Raw genomic sequence first — 24,329 nt, forward strand, 5'->3', positions numbered from 1 at the left:
CTATTCATCCCTCTCCATCTCTGGCCTGGATATTCTTGGATGTGAGGTGTGGGTGACCCGCCAGGCAAGAGCGGTTAGCACGAAAGATTAATCTCTGATTTATTGTTTCCAATATGTATATGAACAACGATGACTTTTATTAGAGAAATCCCTCACCCCAAAATGCGGGCTGCAGTTTCGGCTGACTCGCAGTTTCCCCGGGATTATTAGGAGCTTTGTTAAAACAAATGACCAAATGTTTCAAGAGGACAAAAACATCCGTAATGGAAACCCTCACAAATTGCAGCATTGTCAATTCTTGACACATTAATCAACACGCAAATCATTACTTAGGAAAGGAAAGGAAAGGAGGAACATAGGTCATCTCCACAAGCTGTTAAATTAATGGACCCCCCCCCCCCCTCTTTTTAATGGAACACTGATCATTGAAAAGCTGGAAAAGTAATGGAATTTAAAAATCTTGTTTTCCAGTCCTGGAAAAGTCCTGGAATTAGTAAAATCCTTGAAAGTTTTGGGAAAACCATGGCATTTTGTTGTGTATTTTATATTAACATTTGTATGGACAATTCATGATTATTTTGCAACAGTGGTTCTCAAACGTTTTTGGCTTCAGTACCCCCTTTCCCTGATTTCTGAATCTAAGTACAGTACCCCCTACAACATTTTGCTTAGAAAACGGCAAGAGAAAACTATAGCATCTGATGCAATGAATGAATTGATAACCCACCCTTTGAAGAATATAACATGACAAATTAAGAAATGGAGTGAAAGAGTTGGAATTAGTGCCTTCTGAGCAGCAGATTTATTTTAACGTTTGATTTGTTTTCATGATTTATTCTTGCATTTCTTTCTTCCATTTCCCCCTTTCTTTCAAGTACCCCCTGTAGTACTTCCATGTGCCCCTAGGGGTACGCGTACCCCAGTTTAGAAACCACTGTTTTACAATATCTTCCAATGTAATGTGATAATGTGACCCAGTGACGCCAAATTAATACCAGGAATTATTAGCACACTGGACAAATAGGACACACCCCTTTATATTAGATTTTAGTGCTTCTCGTATTTTATATTGATATTTTTATGGAAAATTCACATTTTATTTCAATAGCTCCCATGTACTGTGGTATCGATCAGAGTCACCGTCATCACATTATATGGACATTCTATTATAGATCTTTGAAAAGCCATGGATTTTTTTTTCATCCATGAAAATGTGTAGGAACCCTGGTGAACAGTTTTTATATTGATCTACTTTACTATAAAATCAATGCCATTCAATGGGTAATATTTCTCTATACTCCCCCCCCCCCCCCCCCCTTCCCCCCACTTCAGGCAATTTGAACGTGACCCTGCAGGTGTGGGACATCGGAGGCCAAACGTTAGGAGGGAAAATGCTGGATAAATATGTATATGGAGCTCATGTACGGTGACACACACACACACACATGCACACACACACACACACACACACACACATGCATGCACATGCACGCACGCATATATACACATACTTTTTATTCTGATAGCCAAACATGCAGCGCATCTCTGGTTTGTGCTGCAGAATCGTCCTCAACTTCAATCTTTCACTTGTCAAACATCAAGCAAAAAGGCAAACTGTCTCTGACTCCATCAGTCCTGAGGAAGGATAGGAAATGTGCAAGTGTATCAGCCATCTGCTGTATACGTTTGTCATAATGATGAAAAACTTAGCAAAGGAAGAATTAGTTTCCAATTCCCAAATAGGCCTGTATGTATTGGTGACTACGGTCAGGGTTATTATTCCAGCCCCGGCAGCTCCAGGCAGAGCCTGCCACTCCCTCCCTCTGGGGCCATATCATAATAAACTGTCATTTCAATTCACTGTGGAGCATAGCAAGTCAAATAGAGCTCTGAAGAAATCACCATATCTCTCCTTCTCACAGTCACAGATCTGTTACACTTTGCTGTTTTGGGACAGAATTAACACATGTCGATAATTTACTATAGGTGAGCAAGAAAATTGTTCGAAAACGTAATCCCTCACACACACACACACACACACACACACAGACACACACACACACGCACACACACACACACACACACACACACACACGACTTATTTATTTATGTCCACATAAATACAAGTATGCAAAGGACAGATATTGGGAGTCAGTCAGTTACATAAGTGCCTAATCAGCAACCACAATAATGCATATTGCAAACACAAAGGATAATAACACACGGGATGATGACAATGGCAAGTCGATAGATATAGTTATACCGTAAGACAAGATAACGGTCAGTATCCACTTCATGGGTACAAAAAGCAGCGCCTTCTCCATATTGATTGCTTATTTCTTATTGATTTGCTCAACATGTATCCACGTTTAATTCAACAATAATTACATAAACATTGAAAGTTAACTACTTTTAAGTTTGATGCTCGGTATTTGGTAATAATCAGGCCGTAACATGAATGAGCTTTGGGGATAACATGCTGCAGTGTTCAGTGATGTGTTTACTACCACCTGTGATTTAATTCTTTCTCCATGGAAAAATGAACAATACATTAATTAAAATGACAGCCTGAGCTCTGTGCAAACACTGTAATTTGTCGGTGTGAATGAGATAGTTTGCACATATGGTAGCCATGCAACATCCACAGGTAGCTGTGTTGCTATAGACTACCACTCTCTGTCACCTCCAGTATCTCTCAAAGCTCTATGTGTTTGGAGAAAGCAGCTATTGAAGTGGCCTGGTTTAAGATCACATAGCCGCAGCCATATCCTGGTACAGTTTGGCTGTGGCTTCGTAGGTTTCTGTACTTTACCAGCTACTATAGTACTTAGCTCAAATTTTTTTGGAGGTTCTATTTGATTCTACAAAGCCAGTTGGCTTGTAAAATAGTGATTAGTGAAAGTTTCAGGTAGAGCTCCAAAGATTAGTTGATTACGGGTAATTGATTAGTCGATCATCAGAAAATTAATCGACAACTATTTTTTCATAATCGATTAATCATTTTCAGAGACTCATTTCAAAGAAAAAAGAACCAAAATGATCTCATTTCTAAAATGTGAATATTGTCTGGTTTCTTTAGTCTTCTATGACAGTAAACTGATGATCTTTGGCTTGTGGACAGTTGCCGATGTCATCTTGGGCTTTGGGGAAAAGGTGGTCCACATTTTTCACCATATTTGATCGACCAAACGACTAATCGATTAGTCGAGAAAATAATCAACAGATTAATTGATAATGAAAAGAATTGTTAGTTGCAGCCCTAGTTGCAGGCTGAGGCTCATTTAGCAATTTACCAGCCACTGCGTCTGGTGGTCGTAAAGAACTAGATTTTGTGCCCTGCTTGCGTGTGTGTACTGTCTATCGGTGATGTCTGCAGCACTTCCTCTACTGTCCCTCTCCAACAACAGCAAGATGTACATCATCGCCACATTACGACACTTTGCGCTGTATGGAACTCTCACAGCCATTGTTCGGGGCGCAGCGCGGCCTGCAATCAATCATGGGCGTTTGGAGAGACGCGGAGTAATTGTCAGCGACGCGAGCTGTCGTCACCGGCCCCGCGTGTTGTGACATTGCGTGTCCGCCGAACAAAAAGGAACAGAGACACCCCTCCAGTGCAGAAACACAGTGTTGCTGCATCGTGCAATCAAAGCAGATATATATTTACCTTGGCTCACATTCATTTTCCAATCCTTTTCAAATAGCAAACGCTAAGCTAACGATAGCTGATCGCCACGCTGTGTGATTATTTTAGCTTGGATTATGCCATCGGCTCTTGTATCTAAGGTTTTCCCTTTTTGATTAATTTCTGTGTACATACAAAGTGCAAACAACTCCTTCTGGTGTGTGTGACCACTCAGACATTGTACTCGCTTTGTGGCGTGGCTGCTTCCTTAATGCTTACAGTGTTGAGAATGACATAGGGAGGAGGAGAATGTCTCCAACCACAAGTCCTTAAGTTATTCACTGAGACAGTAGATAGCGCAACCTACACCCCTATTCTGCAGCCATCTTGCAGTTTGTGTTGACAAAGCTGCGAACTGTCATGTTAGAAGGCCCGCATGTGAATCTACAAAGTCTCACACTGCTCATAACCGTGTTGAACTGCCTCAGATTATGTGTGAGTGAGTGTGTCCCCTTCCCTATCTAACTACTCTCAGAAGAGGAGCAGTGCCACCTACTGCTCGCTTGCACGCTCAATATTCAGGTTTTCGAACATGAAGTAAAAGCGAAACTCGTATGTATCTGCCAGTGGGTGAATGTGAAGATAAGGTGACTGAGAGCCCGATGACTGAGTTGACGTCGTCCCTCCGTCCTTTTTTCCCACGCAGGGGGTTCTCCTGGTGTACGACATCACCAACTACCAGAGCTTTGAGAACCTGGAGGATTGGTTCAGCATGGTGAAGAAGGCCAACGAGGAGTCTGACGTCCAGCCTGTCGTCTCGCTGGTAGGGAACAAAAGTGAGTATTACACACACGCACACATATACACACACACACACACAGCCACATGCACGCACATCCACATGCATGCACGCACACACACACATGCATGCACACACACACGCACGCACGCACACACACAGGTTCCTCGTCTTTCATCTGCTCATGAAAGCGGCAAGCAGCAGTGAAGCAGCAGGAGTAAAGAGCAGAGTAACTCCTTATTAGAAAAACACACTTATAGTTTGGTGTGTGTGTGTGTGTGTGTGTGTGTGGGGGGGGGGGGGGTCTGACCCTTTTAATTCTGCGGTCTAGAATTTGGAATTATTCTTTATTATCAGTTGTGAACCAATGCAATGCAATGTTAGTTATTTTATCTATTGAAAGTCTAGGAGAGATTTTTTTTTTACAATGATGAATATGTTTAATTTCACATGTCTGTGTTTGCGTGGGGAGGAGTGAGTGTCTGATGGTAGCAGATGTGTTTGTTGGAGCACGCGATAACTGATCTGCGCGATAAGCGCATTGATAAGCCGGTGAGGTTTTGGAGCGATGGGAACGCTGATGTTTGCGCGCTGTGGGGAGTGACTGACGTTGATTTAAGATCTGCGGGCCAACGGACCCAGGGCACCGCTTATCTGTACCCCCTCCACCCACACCCACCCAGTCAGTACCCGGTCTGGCCCCCCGGCCCCAGCCTCTGCTCCTGTCCCGTTAGTCGTTGGGTAAGGAGAGGAGAGGAACTGGACGATAACCAGACAGGCTCTCCTCCGACCGCTCCCCCCTATCAGCCCCCCCCCCCCCCCCCCCACAAAAAAAAAGACTAATTATGATGACTCTTTTTAAACATCCCCCTTGACAGATGTGGAGTCGTGGCTGCCGCCGTGTTATTGTAAAGCGAGGCGTCTGTGTGTGCAGCGATGACTGTCCACCAGGGCGGCGGTGATAAACGGTCAACAGAGTGGTGCCTGCACACAGGAAGCTCTCACTAATGTTACTCAGCGTGGACCATAGGTCATGGTTTAATTCGCCTGTCTGGAGCGGATTGTCTTGTCTTCGCATCCGTTGCATCTCCTAATGCCCCAGCTTTAACGGCGGGCGCCTCCGTATTTAGGCTAGGTTTGGTGGGTGTGCGGGTGAGTGTGTGTACGGTCATATTTAAGTAGTGTACATCCCGCTGTCAGGAACCCCCGCGCCCCTCGCACACTCATTCTCCCCCTAATGGCTGTATTGCTGAGAATGGCCCGCGTGTGTTTTCTCTGCTCCTACAGGCTGAAAAAAAAGGAAAACAGAATCCCACACAGATTGCCCTACCAGGAGCAATCAATTACCTTGCGAGACTTTATGAATCCCTGAACCCTCTCATGGACCTTTTTTTTTCAGGGGGCTTGAAGAGAGAGTTAGTCTAGCTATCTAGTGGGAATTGCCCACACAGACATTTCTGTTTTAGTTTCTCTTCCACCCCCTCCTCTCCCTCCGCCCTCTCTCAGTCTTCTAAGCATCACAGCTTTTTTTTTTTTTTCTCCCCCAACTCGGGTGCCGGCATGCATTTACAAAGATTCGGCCATAAGAATACACAGCATTCTTTTTGGGCTAGTGTTGAGATTTCTTTCAAATGGTTCCCATGGAGTTGGACGGAGTGAGGCAACATGTTTGTGACAACTGAAATAGAAGTACAGACATAACAAGGAGCTTATAAAAACACGTTCAGCTCCATGCAGATTTATGTCTCTGTGAGGGCTTCTCTTTGGGGAGATTCTTGCTCTTGACCCCTCAGACATTTTAGTGTTGTTTCCAGTCGTGATCTTAATTTATACACCTTATCTGAATCCCCTTATGGCCACTGGTTATAGATGGCCTGTGCACAGCACTGCTCATCTCAGGTGCTGGTTAGAGCAGGAAGAATTATGCGTTCACAGATGATGCATAACGCACGCACTGAAAGACATGTCACTGTGCTTTAAAATCTTTAAAATACCCCCTCCAGTGTATTTTGCCATTTTTAAGATATTTCATATTTTTCGGAGTCATGTACAATGTTGATTAGCCACAATGGTCGCCAAATATTTATTGACAAATAACAAAATTTTGTGCTGAAGATAAAAAATTCAAGTTAGTTGCTCAAATGGGACGATTATGTATAACTTTTAGTGGAACTATTATAGTCATACATATGTCAATTCAAATTCAGGCTGAGGACGAGCTAAGATGTTAACTAGTTAGCTAGCTGTTAGCTACGTTCGGCAAGCCTGCTGCAGTATTAAGCTACACCGGGCTCAAAACGCCACCGATGTGACTGAAAACACCAGCTGGTCAGCAAGTACGAGTCACTCTGATTTCAACGGTGCCACGCGTTTCTCGCAGGCGTTTCTGCGCAGGCTCAAACTGACTGGAGGGGGCTTTCAAGTTTTTTTTTATTGCATCGGCAAATATGTTGAATAAGCACTAGGGATGTCAACGGTTAACCGTTAATCGATTAACCGTCGCTAACGTCGTTGTTCGGTTATTGCTGTCGGTCTATCAGTTAATATAATTTTTTTTTTTTTTTTTTTTTTTTTGGTCTATTTACTCAATGAGCTCATGCCCAAACAAGGCGTGTCTATTTAGATGCTGAAATGTTAATGCTTTTTGTGTTAGAAATTCTAACACAAAAAGAATTTGTGTTGAAATGTTGATGCTTTTTGTTAAAGCAGCTACGAGCAACTTTTTCGATTGTTATTAAACAGTATAAATTTAATATCAATGCATCACATCTTACCTCTAATAGTCGACGAGACCAAAGCCGTGTGTATCTGAGATTGCTCCCTTAGGTGATTATTAAGTCTATAGTCTGCCTAAACTCGCGCCAACAGGGGGCTCTCTAGAGCGACCGGACCGGGTAACCCGGAAGTGAAACAAGGAAGTGAAACAAGGAAGTGAAACGCAGCTGCCTTCCAACGCCGTTTGCGCTGCCTAGCAACATAACATAAACAATGTGAACGCCACGCATACTCGCGGGAACATCTCTCGTTATATTCTAACAGGTTTTTTGGAAGTTATTTTGTGGTTATGGCCGAAGTGGCTGCTGCAAACCGTTTCATTTCACTTCCTGATCTGCCCTGGCTACAGACACACTAACACTGGCCGATTCACTCGGGGTTCAAGCGAGACTACTCTGCGTTGCTCTCGTCGCCTATTAGAGGTAAGATGTGATGCATTGATATTAAATTTATACTGTTTAATAACAATCGAAAAAGTTGCTCGTAGCTGCTTTAATGCTTGTTAATGCTTTTTGTGTTAGAAATTCTAACACAAAAAGCATTAACATTTCAGCATCTAAATAGACACGCCTTGTTTGGGCATGAGTTCATTGAGTAAATAGACAAAAAAAAAAAAAAAAAAAAAAAAAATTAATATTAAAAAATTATGAATTAACCGATAGGTTAATCGATTATTAGCGTCGGTTAATCGAAAGTGAAATTAACCGAAAATTGACATCCCTAATAAGCACGGATAAGGCTACAATCATATGCCCACCCCCCCACCACAGCCCTCCCCTTTATGGTTAATGTATGTACAGTAAGCTATCGGATCCATTCAAGGTTGGTTATCCAGAAGTAGCCCATGCCTGCCTTCGACCTTAATGTGAACACTCTCTTCATTATCCAGTCCACTGTACCGTAATTGAGCCCGTGGAGCAGCCTGATTCATTAATGATGGCTGTCCCCTCCTCTCCTTACCCTGGCCTGACTGCCCTCCTGTGCCATGTCACTGCGAGGGAACAGCCTCTCCTTTCTTCAGCTTAGCATGGCCGGCCGGGGTTAAGTGTGCTTGTTAAGCACCGCTACGCCGCGCCCCCTTGCCCTCCGCACGCTGCCCCGAGCCCTGTGTTAAATAATGGCACCACTTGTAACAATTCAGAGAGGAAACCAATGAAATATTTTATTGAGGGCGCACATGTGCGTGTAGACAATTACTTATGCAAGTGCACGCACGCACACGCACGCACGCACACACGCACGCACACGCACACACACACACACACGCGCACACACACACACACACACACGCACGCACGCACACACTCGCAAATGTGTATACACGTGCGCTCGGGTATAGCGACGCGCTCGCAGCGTTTCTGGGAACACATGGGTAATGGAAGAATGCTAAGCTCTTGGTCTGTCTAAACATACTATAACTGTTTATTAGAGTGTGGCCCAGTGTAACACCGTGTGCTACACAGGATCCTCTCAAGAGAAATGTTGGCTTGTTGCGCAGTCATCTCTCCCCCGCCGCCCTGCTGTTTGGTTTTTAGTACGGCAACGCAAAGTGTGCGCCGTGTGTTTTGAAAGGGCTTTAGAGGATCAATTCTGTTGCTCTTTGCTTAACAGCTGCATTTTGGACTATCCTTGACTGTTTGTCTTTTAAATTAGAGATTGTCTACCGTCTGTGAACTCACAGACTTAAAAAAATATGGTCCAGTCCTAAAGGCTATTTTGGAGCGTTTCTGTGCATTGCAGCGTAACACAAATTATTTGTATTACATGAGACCCTCCATCATTTTAAACTTGAAATTCATCATTACCGGTTGAAGTTAATATTTTAAATTAGGGCATATATTTCTGTGCAGGCATTAGCCTGTGCACCCTCTCCTCATTCTGCAGTTTATCAAACCAATTTGTTTTTATTAAGAGGGGATCACAGGACCCCTGTTCACTCCCCACCCATCTCCCTGCTCGTTGCGAGCTCCGTCTCCCTCAGGACCTGCGCAGCATCCATCACGGCCTCCCACAGCCCTTATTTGGGTGACTTAAATGGGTTCAGTTCTCTTAACCCCTCCTCATCACTCATGGCTCTTAGCTACGGAGGTTCTAACACCGTTCACTGGCGATCCACTCCGGCCTGCCATGGGAAACCTTCTCGTCTGCGGGGACTGGGAGATAAGGTCCACCTCATACGGAGAGTTTGTACACTCAGTGTCTCTCTCTCCTGCCTTTCTCCTGCTCTCTGTTTCTTCCCCCGCCCCCCCTTTCTTTCTTTTCCACGTCTCTATCTTGCGCCATCTCTCAAACACACTCGCACATTCATTTTCATCCCTGTGCAAACACGGCCTCTTTCACTCACACACTCAGACCTGCTCTCGGTCTTATCTCTCACATGTGGACCGACACTTCGCTTACAGTAATGTCTTTTCATTGGCTCTGTGTGGCTGTTGTGTTAAACAACATGCGTGTGTTTGCCTTCTTCTGCAGGCCACGGCAGATCTCTCCGCATACCGCCACCCGTCACACTCTCTCTCTCTCTCTCTCTGCCTCTTCCCGCTCTTCCATCCAGCCGCCAGGAAGCGAAAACGAAACGTGGATCTCTCCAAAACTCGCCCATTCTCCTGGAAGCCATGCCCTCGCCACCAACATTGTCGGTTCTGGAGTTGTTTGCCCTCTTGGCAGGGCCCGGGGTGGAGCTGAAGCCTCCACCCCACCCCACCCCTCCTCTCCCCAGCTCACTCACCCCCGTCACCTCACTGCCCCTGTAAAGCTGCCACAGTTCCTGTCTGTTCAGTGTAGGCCTGCACATTTCTTAATAGAGAGATGCTCAGAAGTCCAGGAGCGCAGAGGAGCTCAATGCGCTTCTGTTTTTGGTTTAGCTCAAAAATGTTTTTCCTGGCTGGACCCACTCGTACTTAGGTCCTCTTACAACAAACTAAAAGGTCCTAATTGCCCCCGAGGGAAAGGTTTAGCCACAATAGACATGTGGTGGGACAAAAGCCCAGTACTCTTACCCCGGCACCCCCCCGCCCCTCCCCAGATACAAGGGATGCACACGTCAGCAGTGTCTGTGTTGCACTGTGGGGAGGGCGACCACAGGTTCGACACCGTAAAACATTATATATACAGTATATAGACCCAGCAAGGCATGGCGCATGGTCGGGTACAGATCTGGAATGTTTACAGTATACAGTGAATCCAGCGGGTTCCTGTTTCTTTTCACGTTTTTATTAAAGGGGAGGGGTCAAAATGGACGTGTGTATCAAATTTGTCGGGTAACCGCATTGACTGTAGTGGGCTGTATTTCTGGAGGTCTGGGAAAGATGGCGAGCGGAGATTCAGGTTACGAGGATATGGAAGCATGAATGAAGACTTACAGCTGTATTACACTGTGGCCAATCAGACAATGTTCGTTGGCTGATAGGTGGTTTTTCACACACGGGGTGAAGCAATGGCTGCCAGTCTGGTACTGTACTCTATACGGAGTAGAATAAATAAGATTTAATCGCAATTACTATCTGACCCAGCTCTGCTGCGTATTCGCATCTCTCTTGACTCCCGTACCCGTTGAAACACGGAAAGTCCTCATTCATTTTAGCCATCCATAAAGCAAATATTGTTGCACATGCAGTAGATGATCAGTCTTGGGATGCCTTCTTGTGTGGTAAGTCACGGGCCATTTGAGTTGCACAGCACAGCGTAGCCACCTGACCTGAGTGCAGCCTGGAACCCTCATCACGCTCAGGCTGCACTCTGTACTTTCCTCGCTCGCTGCTCCACAACATTGATATGGAGGAATGCCTGGAAGGGGCCTTGCAGAGTCGACACAGGGCTGGGTCGGCTAAAGGACCGATTGATCTGCACCCACATGCGGCGTAGACAACTTTGTGTCAGACATCACACTGGGCTTTCTGTCCTTGTTGCAAAATCCACTTTTTTGTAGTGTGAAATATGACATCACAGTCTTTGCATCTTATTTTTGCTTCAGGTTTTCATTTGGATAGTGTTCATTTGGGCGGTCGTGAGCAGAACGCAGAGTTCGCTGCGGCTGTTGCGGCTTTAGCTTGAATACGTAGGCCAGCCCAGTGCATCATGGGTCGTGAGGAGACTTTATCATTAGAAATGGACTCAGAGATGCGACATGTACAATTCCGCAGGCTCCCCCCCCGCACTTCATATGATTATTATGGCTCATAGTTGCACTGCTGGCTCACAGTGGCGTGTATTACTGCTCGCTCATAAAAGTCCACTTAGTTTAACAGCGACAGGAGAGCTCGGAGGACATGGCCAGTGAAACCCCGGGCTGCGTCTTGTGCGGTCGGCTCAGAACTGGCCCTTTTGTTCACTTTTCATGGGTCCTGGGAGCCCGTTAACGCAGCCGGCGAGGCCCCCGTGTTTTACTGTGGCAGTGACAGCCAGGCACTCCCACTCTCTCTCCCCGCCCGCATGGCTACCGCTGGCCGCGCGCTGTTTTACATCCCCTCGCCGAGGAGGAGGACCGCGCTCAATGTTGTTTTACTGGCCGCCGTAGAGTATCTGATTATGTTTGAAAGTGTGTGTGTGTGTGCGTGTGCGTGCCTGTGTGTTTGCCCGCATGTGTGTGTGTGTGTGTGTGTGTGTGTGTGTGTGTGTGTGTCTGCACGTTCACTTTGCGAAGAACGATCAGGTGACAAGATGAGCTGTGATCAATGAGCTGTCGACAGAACACTTCTGACCCAGTGGAAAGCTGGTCCCCTGACGGTCCCGGCCCGTTTTAGGCCACCGGGGCAGGGAGCACAAAGAGCGCTCTGTCTCTGTCAGGATTCCCCCAGGACTCCTGCACGGGCCCCGCTCACCTCCACAACGCCAGGCTGCAGCACTTCATCCGTCTGTGCTCACTCTGTCCTCCACGTCATACAGAAAAACACTTGATGATGTTATTTACTTCTCCTCAAGCTTTAATATGCCGGCATTAATTAGCTACTTCTGCCCATGATGGCGTTCTGATAGATCACACGGAATCTGAAGTCATTCGTAGCCTGTGGGATTTTGCGAGTCATTGGTGAAATATTATGCAGCTGCAATCAGGCTGAAATTAAATTTTGTATCAGTGAAGGGGGCCAAAAGTAATATTTAAATCAGTTTCAGTTTCAGGAACGTTTTGCATGAAATTTAGATGTTCCAGCCCTCCAAAGATAAACATTGCTTACTGTAAACAATACCTACACTGTTAAGGTCTAATAAAATCTACTAGAGTGCCGTTTGCCTGCTGACTTCATGACTTCTGAATGAGTGCATAGTGTCTTAAGGGAAAGGCTTTTTCTGTCATATTTTGGATCATTCTCATCCAATGACAAAATTGAACCAGGAAGTAGTTCAAGTAGTAGTCTTGTTGAAGGGGTAATGTAGGAGTAATGTTTGCTTTGACATTGTTCTGTCCATGGTTTTCTTTGGAAAGGGAAATGCTTCTGCTGTATCATGTGTTTAGTGCTCAACCTAAAGCAGTAAAGCCCCTCTCATTTCATAACATCCAGCTTTTATGAGCTCCTTCCATGTCATGTAAACCAGTTGGACCCAATCATTTAAATGCTTCACATGAATTCCACTAGTAATTTTGTTTTATTGGCCACTTATGCTTTCAAAGTTAAATTAATGTCTAAATCGATCAAAAGTCACATATAGAATGATTTGTGATATTTTTGACTGATTTTGTAAGGTTATAAAGGTTTCCCTGTCGCTTGTACTAGAAAGTGTAAGGGTAAATAAAATGTCACTTGCAATTAACCTGATATAATTATTCTATATCAAATTTTGGGGTGGATGACTGAAAAACTTCAACTGCGGCAAAATCCACCTCTCAAGGACTCCCTTCGTTGTAGCTCAACATGAAGGTAGATGTCACTTTTTTAATTTGTATGAATTCATCACACTACAGTTTTTAAAATAATAACAATAATTATATAATAATTACACACACATACACACAATTACTGTATTTATGTTTAGTTTAGTTTGGTGATGGGATATATTGCAAGACAACATCTGAAATACAGGGAATATGGAGGGCTACACTAGCTGTTTTGTGCCAGGTACTCATATGCAGGTGAATTGGACTTAAAGAGGGATTAATTTGATGGAATACAGAATTAAAGGCTCATACCCCAGTTTTAATATACTAGGCTCGACCGCTGTGCGGCCTCACCCGCAGCTCAGCTGCTGCGCGCCTCGCCTGCTCTATTGGCATGCAGAGCTCAACTTTGCATTACTGATGACATCACTGATGATGTCATAGACATTGTGACATCATCAGTGATGTCACATTTGCTTGAGTGTAACCAAAAACCACAGTAGGCTATCAGTGCCTATGACATCACAGTGCCGATGACATCATCAGTGATATCAGATGATTTTGCTCTTATGACATCACTATGACATCATCAGTGCCCATGATATCATCAGTGATGTCATAAGATGATTTTGCTCTTATGACATCACTATGACATCAGTGGGACAAGAATTTAAACAGAGAACACACAGAGAACAGACAAGAGATTGCCCACTTGCCCCTTTTAGATAGATAGATAGATAGATGTTGTCAGATCCTAGTAAAGCTTATTCTGACCATAGGCTGCAATGTTTCACCAAAATAACGCTCCATACATAGTGGGTTTGAAAAGCTGGAAAAGGTTACTGTGAACTGTGACAGTACCCAGGATGCTTTTAAGAAAAGAGGGGACTTTTTCTGCTTCACACCTGATTGACTACGCTTCAGACACTTTTCTCATGTCAGTAAAGTTGTGCACAAACTGTACAGTATCAGCTCAACTAAACCACATCCCTATTCATTGTAGATGAATGGGATGTTTTTAAACCGAGTGGTAGCCAGCTAGTGGACAGTTATTTCAGACGGGGGTGGGGCCTTTCATAGCTTAGACTTGAAACTGTTGGAGTTGGCTTGATAATGTTTTCCCTCACTATACGCTCTGAGTCTTGCTTGTCATTGAGGTGAGAGGGAGGGAACCCTTCTTAACAGGTCTTTCAGGAGGAGTGTGAGGTAATGTTGGAAGTGATCAGGTCTCCCCTGGGGTTGATTAGGCTCAAGCCTGTAACTTTCACTAATGGGATACGAGCCCTCAGAGCCCCCCGAGTCTCACACACCCCACACCACAGCCACACGCATACATGCATGCACGCACGCACATACACACACACACACACACACACACACACACACACACCCCACCCCACTGCCACACACACACACACGCACACACACAACACACACCACTGCCGCACACACACACACACACACACACACACACACACACACACACACCCCACTGCCACACACACACACCCCACTGCCACACACACACACCCCACACCACTGCCACACACAGACGCACACATACACACCCCACACCACTGCCACACACAGACGCACACACACACACCCCACACCACTGCACACACAGACGCATGCACGCACACACACACACACACACACACACACACACACACACACACACACACACACACACACCACTGCCACACACAGACGCACACACCCACACACACCCCACACCACTGCCACACACAGTCACACACACACGCACACACATGCACACACACTCCACACCACTGCCACACACAGACACACACACCACACCACACCACACACAAACCGCACATTCCACCCTCAGCCCCCATACTCCCTGTTGCACCCAAATGCTGTTTAGTTTAAATGAGGCTGGCGGCAATTAACTGTGTTATGTCAAGCTTATTCTCTGCTGCTGCTCGCTCCATAAACTCTTCCAATTGGTCCCCAGCAGTGGACTGGGTGCAGTAACTAGGTGCCTGAGTTATCACTGCATGCCAGCTTTTAAAAGGCCTCAGCGATGAGGATCACACAGGGCAGTGGACTGGATAACAGAGTTATCACAGCAGGAGACTGGGTGGAACAGTGACTAGGTGCCAACTAGGTGCCTGAGTTATCCCAGCAGTGGACTGTGTGGAACACTAACTAGGTGCCTGAGTTATCACAGCAGTGGGCTGTGTGGAACACTAACTAGGTGCCTGAGTTATCACAGCAGTGGACTGTGTGGAACACTAACTAGGTGCCTGAGTTATCACAGCAGTAGACTGTGTGGAACACTAACTAGGTGCCTGAGTTATCACAGCAGTAGACTGTGTGGAACACTGACTAGGTGCCTGAGTTATCACAGCAGTGGACTGTGTGGAACACTAACTAGGTTCCTGAGTTATCACAGCAGTAGACTGTGTGGAACACTAACTAGGTGCCTGAGTTATCACAGCAGTGGACTGTGTGGAACACTAACTAGGTGCCTGAGTTATCACAGCAGTGGACTGTGTGGAACACTAACTAGGTGCCTGAGTTATCACAGCAGTGGACTGTGTGGAACACTAACTAGGTGCCTGAGTTATCACAGCAGTAGACTGGGTGGAACACTAACTAGGTGCCTGAGTTATCACAGCAGTAGACTGTGTGGAACACTAACTAGGTGCCTGAGTTATCACAGCAGGACTGGGTGGAACAGTGACTAGGTGCCTGAGTTATCACAGCAGTGGACTGGGTGGAACAGTGACTAGGTGCCTGAGTTATCACCGCATGGTTTTAAAAGCCCTCAGTGCTGAGGATCACACAGTGCAGTATTGCATTTCAGGCTGGTTAGAAAAAGTCGAAGTATGACCTTATTGTTTTGCCTGAGCAATGTGTTGTTGGGAGGAAGAAAAACCCACCATCAGAGATACTCTTTGTTGTATAACATCATTCTATGACGTTCACTACATTGTAGGAGTTATGCTTTTTTGGTGTAGGAACATCCATGTATGAAGGTTGGTATAAAATGGTGAGTCTATCAAGAGGCACTTGTTTAAGCACTGACACCAGCCGGACAATTCCAGCTGACTATTTTCTTACTTTTTCAAGTCACCGTCACTTTTTAGATATTGTTAGTTTTTAACTATATCTTTTAATTAGACTAAAGACTAGCACATGCTTCCCCGATTATGTGGGAGGATTACACTTCCCCCAGTTCTCCCCCGACTGACCAGAGGACACGCTAGCACTGACCAGGACATATACCCTATTCCGGCTTCCCACCTGCAGACAAGGCCAGACGTCCGACCAAGCTGGCAACATGGGGCACGAACCTGCAACCCTCCTGTTGTTGGTAGGCAGGAAATCTACCGCTGCACTACGTGGGCACCGGGGAAATGAAGATTTTTAACGTGGAACTGCTTTATTCAGTGTTTTTACCTGTTTCAATGATCGGGTCCGCTTGTTTTGGAGAGGAGGAGAGATCTGCAAGTTCAGCTCTCGGTAAAACCCTCCTGAACAATGAACACTCAAGCCTAAAAAACCTAAGAATAAAACTGCAATTGCGGTGAAAGCAACAAGACAACTCCCAGGATCCCACGCTATTTCACAACACCATCAAACACTGTCTTTTCTTATTGTTTTGAGTATGAGACCCCTAGTGGCAGAAAATTACATACTGCACGTTTAAAGTGTTTTGGTGTGGATGTTCTGTGTAAGGGGTGATTTTGTTCTGTTGTTTTGTCTAAAAGATTCAGTGCACTCAAAACTCTGAGTGGGACGACTTCATTTCAGACATTAGCAGTTGCTGCCCAATATACTAATCAGAGAGGCACAGTGTACAGCATAAAGATATTGATTGGTTAAAAAAAGAATTGCTAGGCAGATTGCAACCTTACTAATTCCAAATTGTCAGTGATAACATCCTGCATCCAGGATAATCAGGTCCACCATTGAGAAGCTTCTTTCCAGCAAGGTGATACGTTATTGTCTGCACTGACACTAACTTGTGGAGAGGAGCAACGTCCATATTTTCTTCCCGTTTCATTCTGTTCCCATCTATGTAGTGGGTCAACCCTATAACACATTAAGCAGTTATTTACGGTAAAAGCCTGATTCATCCTACAGATATTAATCTCCAAATGTTGTCTTGCGATTCACCAGAGTGACAGGCGGCCCTTTTAAATAAACACTCGTGGTGACCAGAGCGAGGGAGGGCTATCGCTCTTGACGAGTGATGATCCCCTCCGCTATCTCGATGCGCTCGCAGGCCTAAACAGTTTATTTCGTGTTTGCAGTCACTTCCTAAGGGGTAGTTAAGCTGATGTACAGTTTGACAGAAACGGAGGGAAACCAGATCATCGGAGGAAGATTGTTTCGACCTGATAAGTAGAAATGGGTACATTAGGGAGAAAAATGGAGCAAAACACTAAAACTGTGGGATTAGCCCGTTCGATTCAGTTTACACAGACAGATGCCACATGCTGCTGAGGTCTACTGTGAGAATGTATGTGGACCTATTATTTAGTGACTAAAGGAAGCAGGTATTCCCCCCCTGATGAACAAGAACATGGAAAGTTCTGTTAACTGTGGAATAGGCAATTTGCTTCTCCTTCACGTAACAAAGATTGAATGTGATTGTCTGACGGACGACTTCACTCCATCTATATCTTTAGACTTTTTATTTTTTGCTATATTTTTCTGCTGCTAATTCTCAATCGACCTCCACCTCGACGCATAAGAAGAAGAGAGAAGAGTCACTTTTGCTTACATGTTTGTTACGGCAGCACAAAGGAACGTTACTCACTCGGACACATGGCGGGTCTTTTACTTACAGTAACCCGCCACTCTTCCTCTGCTCCCGAGCCCCGTGTGTTAACGTTGGCTAATCTGACTGTGACACATGATTGATAACCTTTTCCCAAGTGTGCAGGATCCAAAGGATTAGCACTGTTTACTTCTAGTAGCATGCTGGGTACCTCCGCTCTTAATGAGTGGAATTAATAACCTGCTGACGCCTATGAGACAGCTCTGTTTATGTATGGGCAGAGACGTGACAGTCTGCTCTGCACGTTGAGTACATGTAAAAGTGTCTGCCCTTGACCAGAAAGGTTTGTGTTTATAAGTCACTTATGGCGATGGTAATATTCTTTTGAGTCTAAAATGAGTCTTACCAAATGTATTTTCTCTTTGTCTCTGTGGATTGGCCTTTAACATTTTTGGGTCATATGACTTACCGAGATATTAATAATACTATAATACTGGAATAAGGCAGTGTTTACATTTCTCCCTTGCTCTGTATTCATCTCTCTCTCTCTCTGCTTCTCTTCTCCCCCCTTCCCTCCCTCATACACACACACACACACACACACACACACACACACACACACACACACCAAGGGGCATGAGAACAGGGTAAATCCTTGACAAGTTGAATAAAACCTCGCACAAAGAGTAAAAACTCGGGGGGACGAGGGAAACGCAACACCGTACAGTAGCGTGACCTCCTCCAGCTACCATAGACGCGTATGCACCAGATACCGGGCGTGGCCGCGTTGTCGCACAAAGCCAGAAATAAAGAAGGGAAGCTATTGCTTTCAGCGGCAAGACCCCCGGGTGACCTTCCCCAGCGACCCCGGCATGACCCCATAGTGAGGAAGGCAGAGAAGCAAAGCGCCCGGTATCACTGCACAGGAGTCGAATGCACGGGGACGCCACCACAATGGCTAGAAAGGAAAGGCGCTGTCATTGTTGCGCTCGTAGTAAATCAGCGTGATGGTGACAGACCCAGTTCTCGGGCCCATGTGCCCACCTGCTTCAATATGCTGGCGTGCTAATATGTCACACTGTTTTCCCCGGCGACGTTCTCACACTGAGTGTAGCCTGGAGACTTCGGTCATCCATGTATTGTTGGGCTGGTTTGTCTGTTTCAGGTCAAATAGAGGTAAAGGCACATGGCTGCAGGGTGGAACTGTACTAGTCCTAGGCTTACACTGTGGAATGTGTCACATCAAGCTTTAATACAGATGGCAGTGGAAGCTTGAGGCCATTGAATTGATCATTTGCACCCTCAAACCCCGGGAGGTGACGTCTTCCATGAAGTGAAAAATAATAGCTAATCACTGGACTGGATACAGAAGCTAGTTTTGAAAGCAACATAACAATTGAATTATGCTATTTGTTCTACATCGGACAGTTTGAACATTGTACAGATCCTTTCCATCTTAACCCAAGTGTAAACTGTTATCTTTTCTGTTTAGGTCCAGACATGTGACAGTTAACCCCGCGAGAGTGCCGTATAACCCTGTATGAGCCTGTACTATCTGTGTAAATGTTTTCTGACATGTCACGCTGCGTTTTGTCCACAGTCGACCTGGAGCACATGAGGACAGTGAAGGCTGACAAACACCAGCGCTTCTGCCAAGAGAATGGCCTCATCAGTCAGTTCGTATCGGCCAAGACGGGGGATTCGGTCAGTACCAGCTAGCTCAATAAGTCACATCAGACATGTTGAACCAACTAGAGAAAGAAAAAAATCATTACATCCTTACATTTTAAGTTAACAAAATCTTACATCTCATCTTGTTCTGTTACATTTTCGATGTCCATTTGTCTTATCTCTCCCTCCTTCTTTGTCGTCCTCCTCAGGTGTTCCTTTGTTTCCAGAGACTGGCAGCTGAGATTCTGGGCGTGAAGCTCAACAAAGCAGAGATAGAACAGTCACAGGTGAGCCATAATGGTATCAAGGTCTTCCTCTCAAATTTCAGCAAAATTCCTAACCGCCTCAAATGAGCCTACAATTACAACCGACGCTGTAGTAGTGAAAGTGTCTGATGACTTCTTCAGTGGCCTTTCTCCTAGCATAGCGCGTAATGTGATTCCTAAGTTTAAGGCAGGTCACAGGGAGTGTGTTCGCCAGGTCAGTTGAGGTCACCACACACTGTAAAGGACCTTTTACTGCGTAAACATCGGCTTGTTATGTCTGCCTCCTGCGACGGTCTACCTGCCACTGACACTGCCCATCTGTAAAGAGAGCCATGTTGAGCACGTTAATGCGTGAAGTCAGGGGTTAAAGGTAGGTAATCTTGAGGGCGAGAAGGTTAGGATTGGCTGTCTGATTTATTTGCTTTATCTCTCAGCATCGTGGCCCAAGCAGAGTCTCTGCTGGCCAGCCAGGCCAAAGTGCCCCATGGTGGCAGCTGTAGGATTTACAGGGTCACCTCCCACAGAAGCATTAATCCTGCCTCTGATATGACCGGTTGGAGCCACGCTGGCTGGGCATGGGCTGATGAGCCCAGGGGCTATGGAGAGGTCAGGACCTCAGGGGAAGGGAGAGCGTGTTATGGAAGGACCGGCCACATTCTCAAGGCCCTCTCGTCTGCTGTCGACAAACACAAAGTGACCTAATGAAGCCATCCATCTACTTTCCTCTTCCTCACCTCCCTTGATAGCAGCATCAATAAAGCTTTAATCTTTCAAGTGCTTTAATCCAGGCTCATCAAGCAGGGCGAGTGGCTGGATCCAATCCGCCTGTCAAGGACCAGCTGGCCCAAATACAGAAAAACATGTGTCTCCATTAATGACATTGATTATGGATGCAGAACAGCATAATGACCACATGAAGGTATTTTTTTCATTGTGTTAACTAAGAAAAGTTGGTTAGTGGACTTCAGTCATGAGTGGTTCATACTGAATGGATTTACCAATCTCACTTGTTCTCATTCAAACTAGGCTGGCCTTGCCTGCTTAAAATAAGGAAACAAATTAAGGGCAATTTACAGAGATAAGCTGCTGCCTTTTCTCATCAAACTTTAACAGTCACATTCATTCAGTAGGACTAATGATTTTGTCTCCAAAAATATTTTAATTGGTCTTACTAAAAATAGACTGTGTGCAAAAAGTCTTAGTTGATCAAAAATAAACAACGAAACATTCAATTTTGGTTGTTTATATGAAGCCTTTTAAGCAATTTGTTGCCTTCACTTAAATTGGGTTAGTTAGGGTTAGTCTTGATAAATTTGAGGCCACAAATTCACATAATCTATGAGTGTTATGTTAACTTTTTTTAAGTAATTTCTTTATTGAATTTGAGTTGACAGTAATAATAATAGTAGTGCACGAATATAACAGATTGAACATTTACCCCCATCCACCCAAACCACAGAAAATAACCATACAAATGTAACATAAAATAAGCAAATAAAAATAACAATAATACATGTACTGTAGTTACATCATAGATGATATATGAAAAAAAGGTGTGTGTGGGGGGGGGGGGGATCTCCAGTTCTTCAGCCTGAGTTTACATTTAAATTGGCCATTCGATGAGCCTTTTAGTCTGTCTGGCTTCCAGATTGTGTAGGAGGTTTCCGTTCGAGAGAGAGGTGGCCCTTTCTGAGTATGCGAGAAATATCGGCAGGAAGATAATCTAGTAGTGGTGACCAGACTTTTAACTCATTGAGTGCCAATGACGTCGAACGACGTCAATTCAAATAGTAACGTAGAGTGCCAATGACGTCTAAAGACGGCAAATGCGTTTTTTGACGGTGGGACGTGGATCAAAGCCTCATGCATCTCCTGTAAAAATATTGGAGCTATTGAAGGTGTATAACCTATTTTACGGACCCATTAGGTGGCGACAGTGCTCTCCAGATTAGAGAAAGGTGAGGAAAAACAGCAGAAGCCCCGTGATGAAACGGAAACCGATGCTGGAGCCAGAGCCGTATAGATTGCTCTGGCTGGAGCTAACGTTAGCTGCGAACACAGTCAATCCGCTCCCACAACTGAGCCCCTCTGTCTCTGCTGCATAGTTTCTCCACACGATTAGCCGGCAGAAAAGCAGCACCCGACGCCGAAGGGCCAAACCATTCTCAGCAGTCCGGTTTGGCTTTTCGGTGTCGCGCTGGGAGCCGGCGCACAAAAACGGAGCGCTCCGAAAATAGACGCTGGGTGCGTGTTAGGCTGTGTGTTAGTGTGGGGATGAGTTTCTCCCAGCTCCGCCGGCATGCAGGCTGTGTGTTGGTGTGGGGGTGAGTTTCTCCCAGCTCTGGCATGCAAGCTGTGTGTTGGTGTGGGGATCCCAGCTCCATGCAGAGACGCAGGTAGCAGAGATTCGAGCAGAGCCACCAGAGACACGGAGGAGGAGTTTGCAGTTGAGGGGGGTGGGGCACGCAGGGCACCACACAACTACACCACGTCACTACATCAGAAAATATTAGCTTCAGAGTCAGTGATGTGCTTGAAATGCTTCATTTCACAAAAGGCTCATTATCTCAGCTTCTAATTTGAAACGTCTGTTTTTGGTGAAAACAACCTATCTTCTCCGGCTGATAACTAAAGAACAGAAAATGATATCAATAAACTTTTTATACAATAGAGTCTCATCGTTCTTTGTGCGTGTTCGGTGTTTACATAGTAATATCACACAATATTCTGTGGGCCTCGAGAAATCACTGAAAACGCTCTGAAAGGGCTGGCACTGGGAGCATCCGTTTTCCAAAAGTGGCTGGCACTCAATGAGTTAAAAACAGATTGTCATTGCCCATTATCACAGCATGGATTCTTTCATGTGGGAGTGTATTGAAAATCTGTCGATACCAGAGGGTCACGGTAAGAGTGTTATGTTAACTTTTTACAACATCAAGCACCCATTAGCCATGCTCATGCTGCCACATTATACAAACATTTTAATATTATTATTGCTGTAATAGAGACTGCGCAAATTTGGAAGCCTCCACTGCACCATTGAATGTGCTGCATTCAGAAGGCTTGAGGAGCATGACCTCAGGAAAAACAAGAAAACTAGAAAAGCACATGAGTTTGATTCATTTAGACATCCTGACTCAGATATACGGGTACAAAAAAAGTCCTCCTATGCCAACCGAATAACCAAGTATAGCTGGAAGAGTAGGGCTAGATATCATTTAAAAATAATAACCAAGTATAGCTGGAAGAGTAGGGCTAGATATAATTTAAAAATAATAACCAAGTATAGCTGGAAGAGTAGGGCTAGATATCGTTTAAAAAAATATGATACCAGTACCAGTACCCTTAAAGTGACACAAATAACAATAGAGTCCTTCATTCAATACTTTCCCCCCAACTCTGTCACATACACTGCGCTTGACTTCACTACCACAGACTGGGTTGTAGCTGCTGTGGTAGTGGGCCAATTATACGTTGCCTTAGATTGTAGAACAATTGCGGTGATTGGCTGTGAGCAAAACCATACACATAGTTTTCTAGATCTGTGTACAAAATGGATCGAATGCAGGTATCGATTGACTGGAGAAGTTTCAATACTGGGTTATTTCAGTCGATACCTTAAAGGGATACACCAACATTTTTGGAGATTCACGCATCTATCTATATTTAGAATGGAGTATGTGGGCGATGTTTGTTTGTATGTTTCAATTCTGTGTCTGGCCACAGCTACGCCATTTCAAGTGCGAGGGGGGGTGTAAAGGGCACCAGTGCGGGTGACCTGACAGAGCCAGATTTCTTAATTAACTAATGATGTGATGTCAAAAGTGATGATGTCAAAAGTGATGTCATAAGGGCGCACACACACATGGGCTGTGTGCAGTCATCAGCACAGCGCATGAGGCTCGATCAAATGATGAAATAACTTTGGTTACAGAGGGAACCCTCTTGGAACCATCTTTGTTAGTTCTCGCTAGGGATTTATTTAAAAAATGACCGTTTCCTGTAACTGGATTATTATTTCATTACGTGGTGAGTACATGAGTCACAACATGTACATGTGAGTGTTTCTGGTGCTGTTGGAATGTGTATTTTGGGCGACTGAATGGGGCAGGCAGCTGTACCATATACTGACATTGTAGTGCTAAGCTAGTAGCAGTGAGGGGTGTACCACAGTTTGTACTGAACGCACAGTGAAGATACATCTACATTCTACTTGTACTATCGGCAATATGGCAAATAAGCGAATCTCCAAAAATGTTGGCGTATCCCTTTAAATCTATCTACCAGCCCTAGAAGAGTGTACAAAAGTAACAGCTACATTTAGCAGCATCTGTGGTGGAAACATCTAGATGCTCTTATACATTTCAGAATTCATTCCAGATTCGAGGGATGAAGAGGAGATCAGTGAACTGTCCTTGCTTTTATGCATCTGCCGGCGCTAATGGCATTATGTTTTTGAGTTGTCTGTCTGATGCTTGTAAATGTGATATTTCAGGAACGCTTTGACGGAATTGCTTCAAATTTAATAATAATAATTGATTGGATTTATATAGCGCCTTTCTAGACACTCAAAGCGCTTCACATATCAGGGGAGGGAATTCAACTCCACCACCAATGTGTAG

At 45.0% G+C, this 24,329-nt stretch overlaps 1 protein-coding gene across 1 annotated transcript in view; it reads left to right on the top strand.

The window, feature by feature from the left end:
- Positions 1-24,329, top strand: part of rab28 (RAB28, member RAS oncogene family) — a 41,535-nt gene that overhangs the window by 11,831 nt on the left and 5,375 nt on the right. Inside the window, exons 3-6 of the mRNA XM_083652024.1 lie at positions 1,333-1,421; positions 4,332-4,461; positions 19,371-19,474; positions 19,651-19,728. Coding sequence (XP_083508150.1) covers positions 1,333-1,421; positions 4,332-4,461; positions 19,371-19,474; positions 19,651-19,728 — 401 coding nt within the window. The remainder of the gene's footprint in view (positions 1-1,332; positions 1,422-4,331; positions 4,462-19,370; positions 19,475-19,650; positions 19,729-24,329) is intronic.

Source organism: Poromitra crassiceps (assembly GCF_964638095.1).
Source record: "Poromitra crassiceps genome assembly, chromosome: 15".
NCBI classification, from domain to species: domain Eukaryota; kingdom Metazoa; phylum Chordata; class Actinopteri; order Beryciformes; family Melamphaidae; genus Poromitra; species Poromitra crassiceps.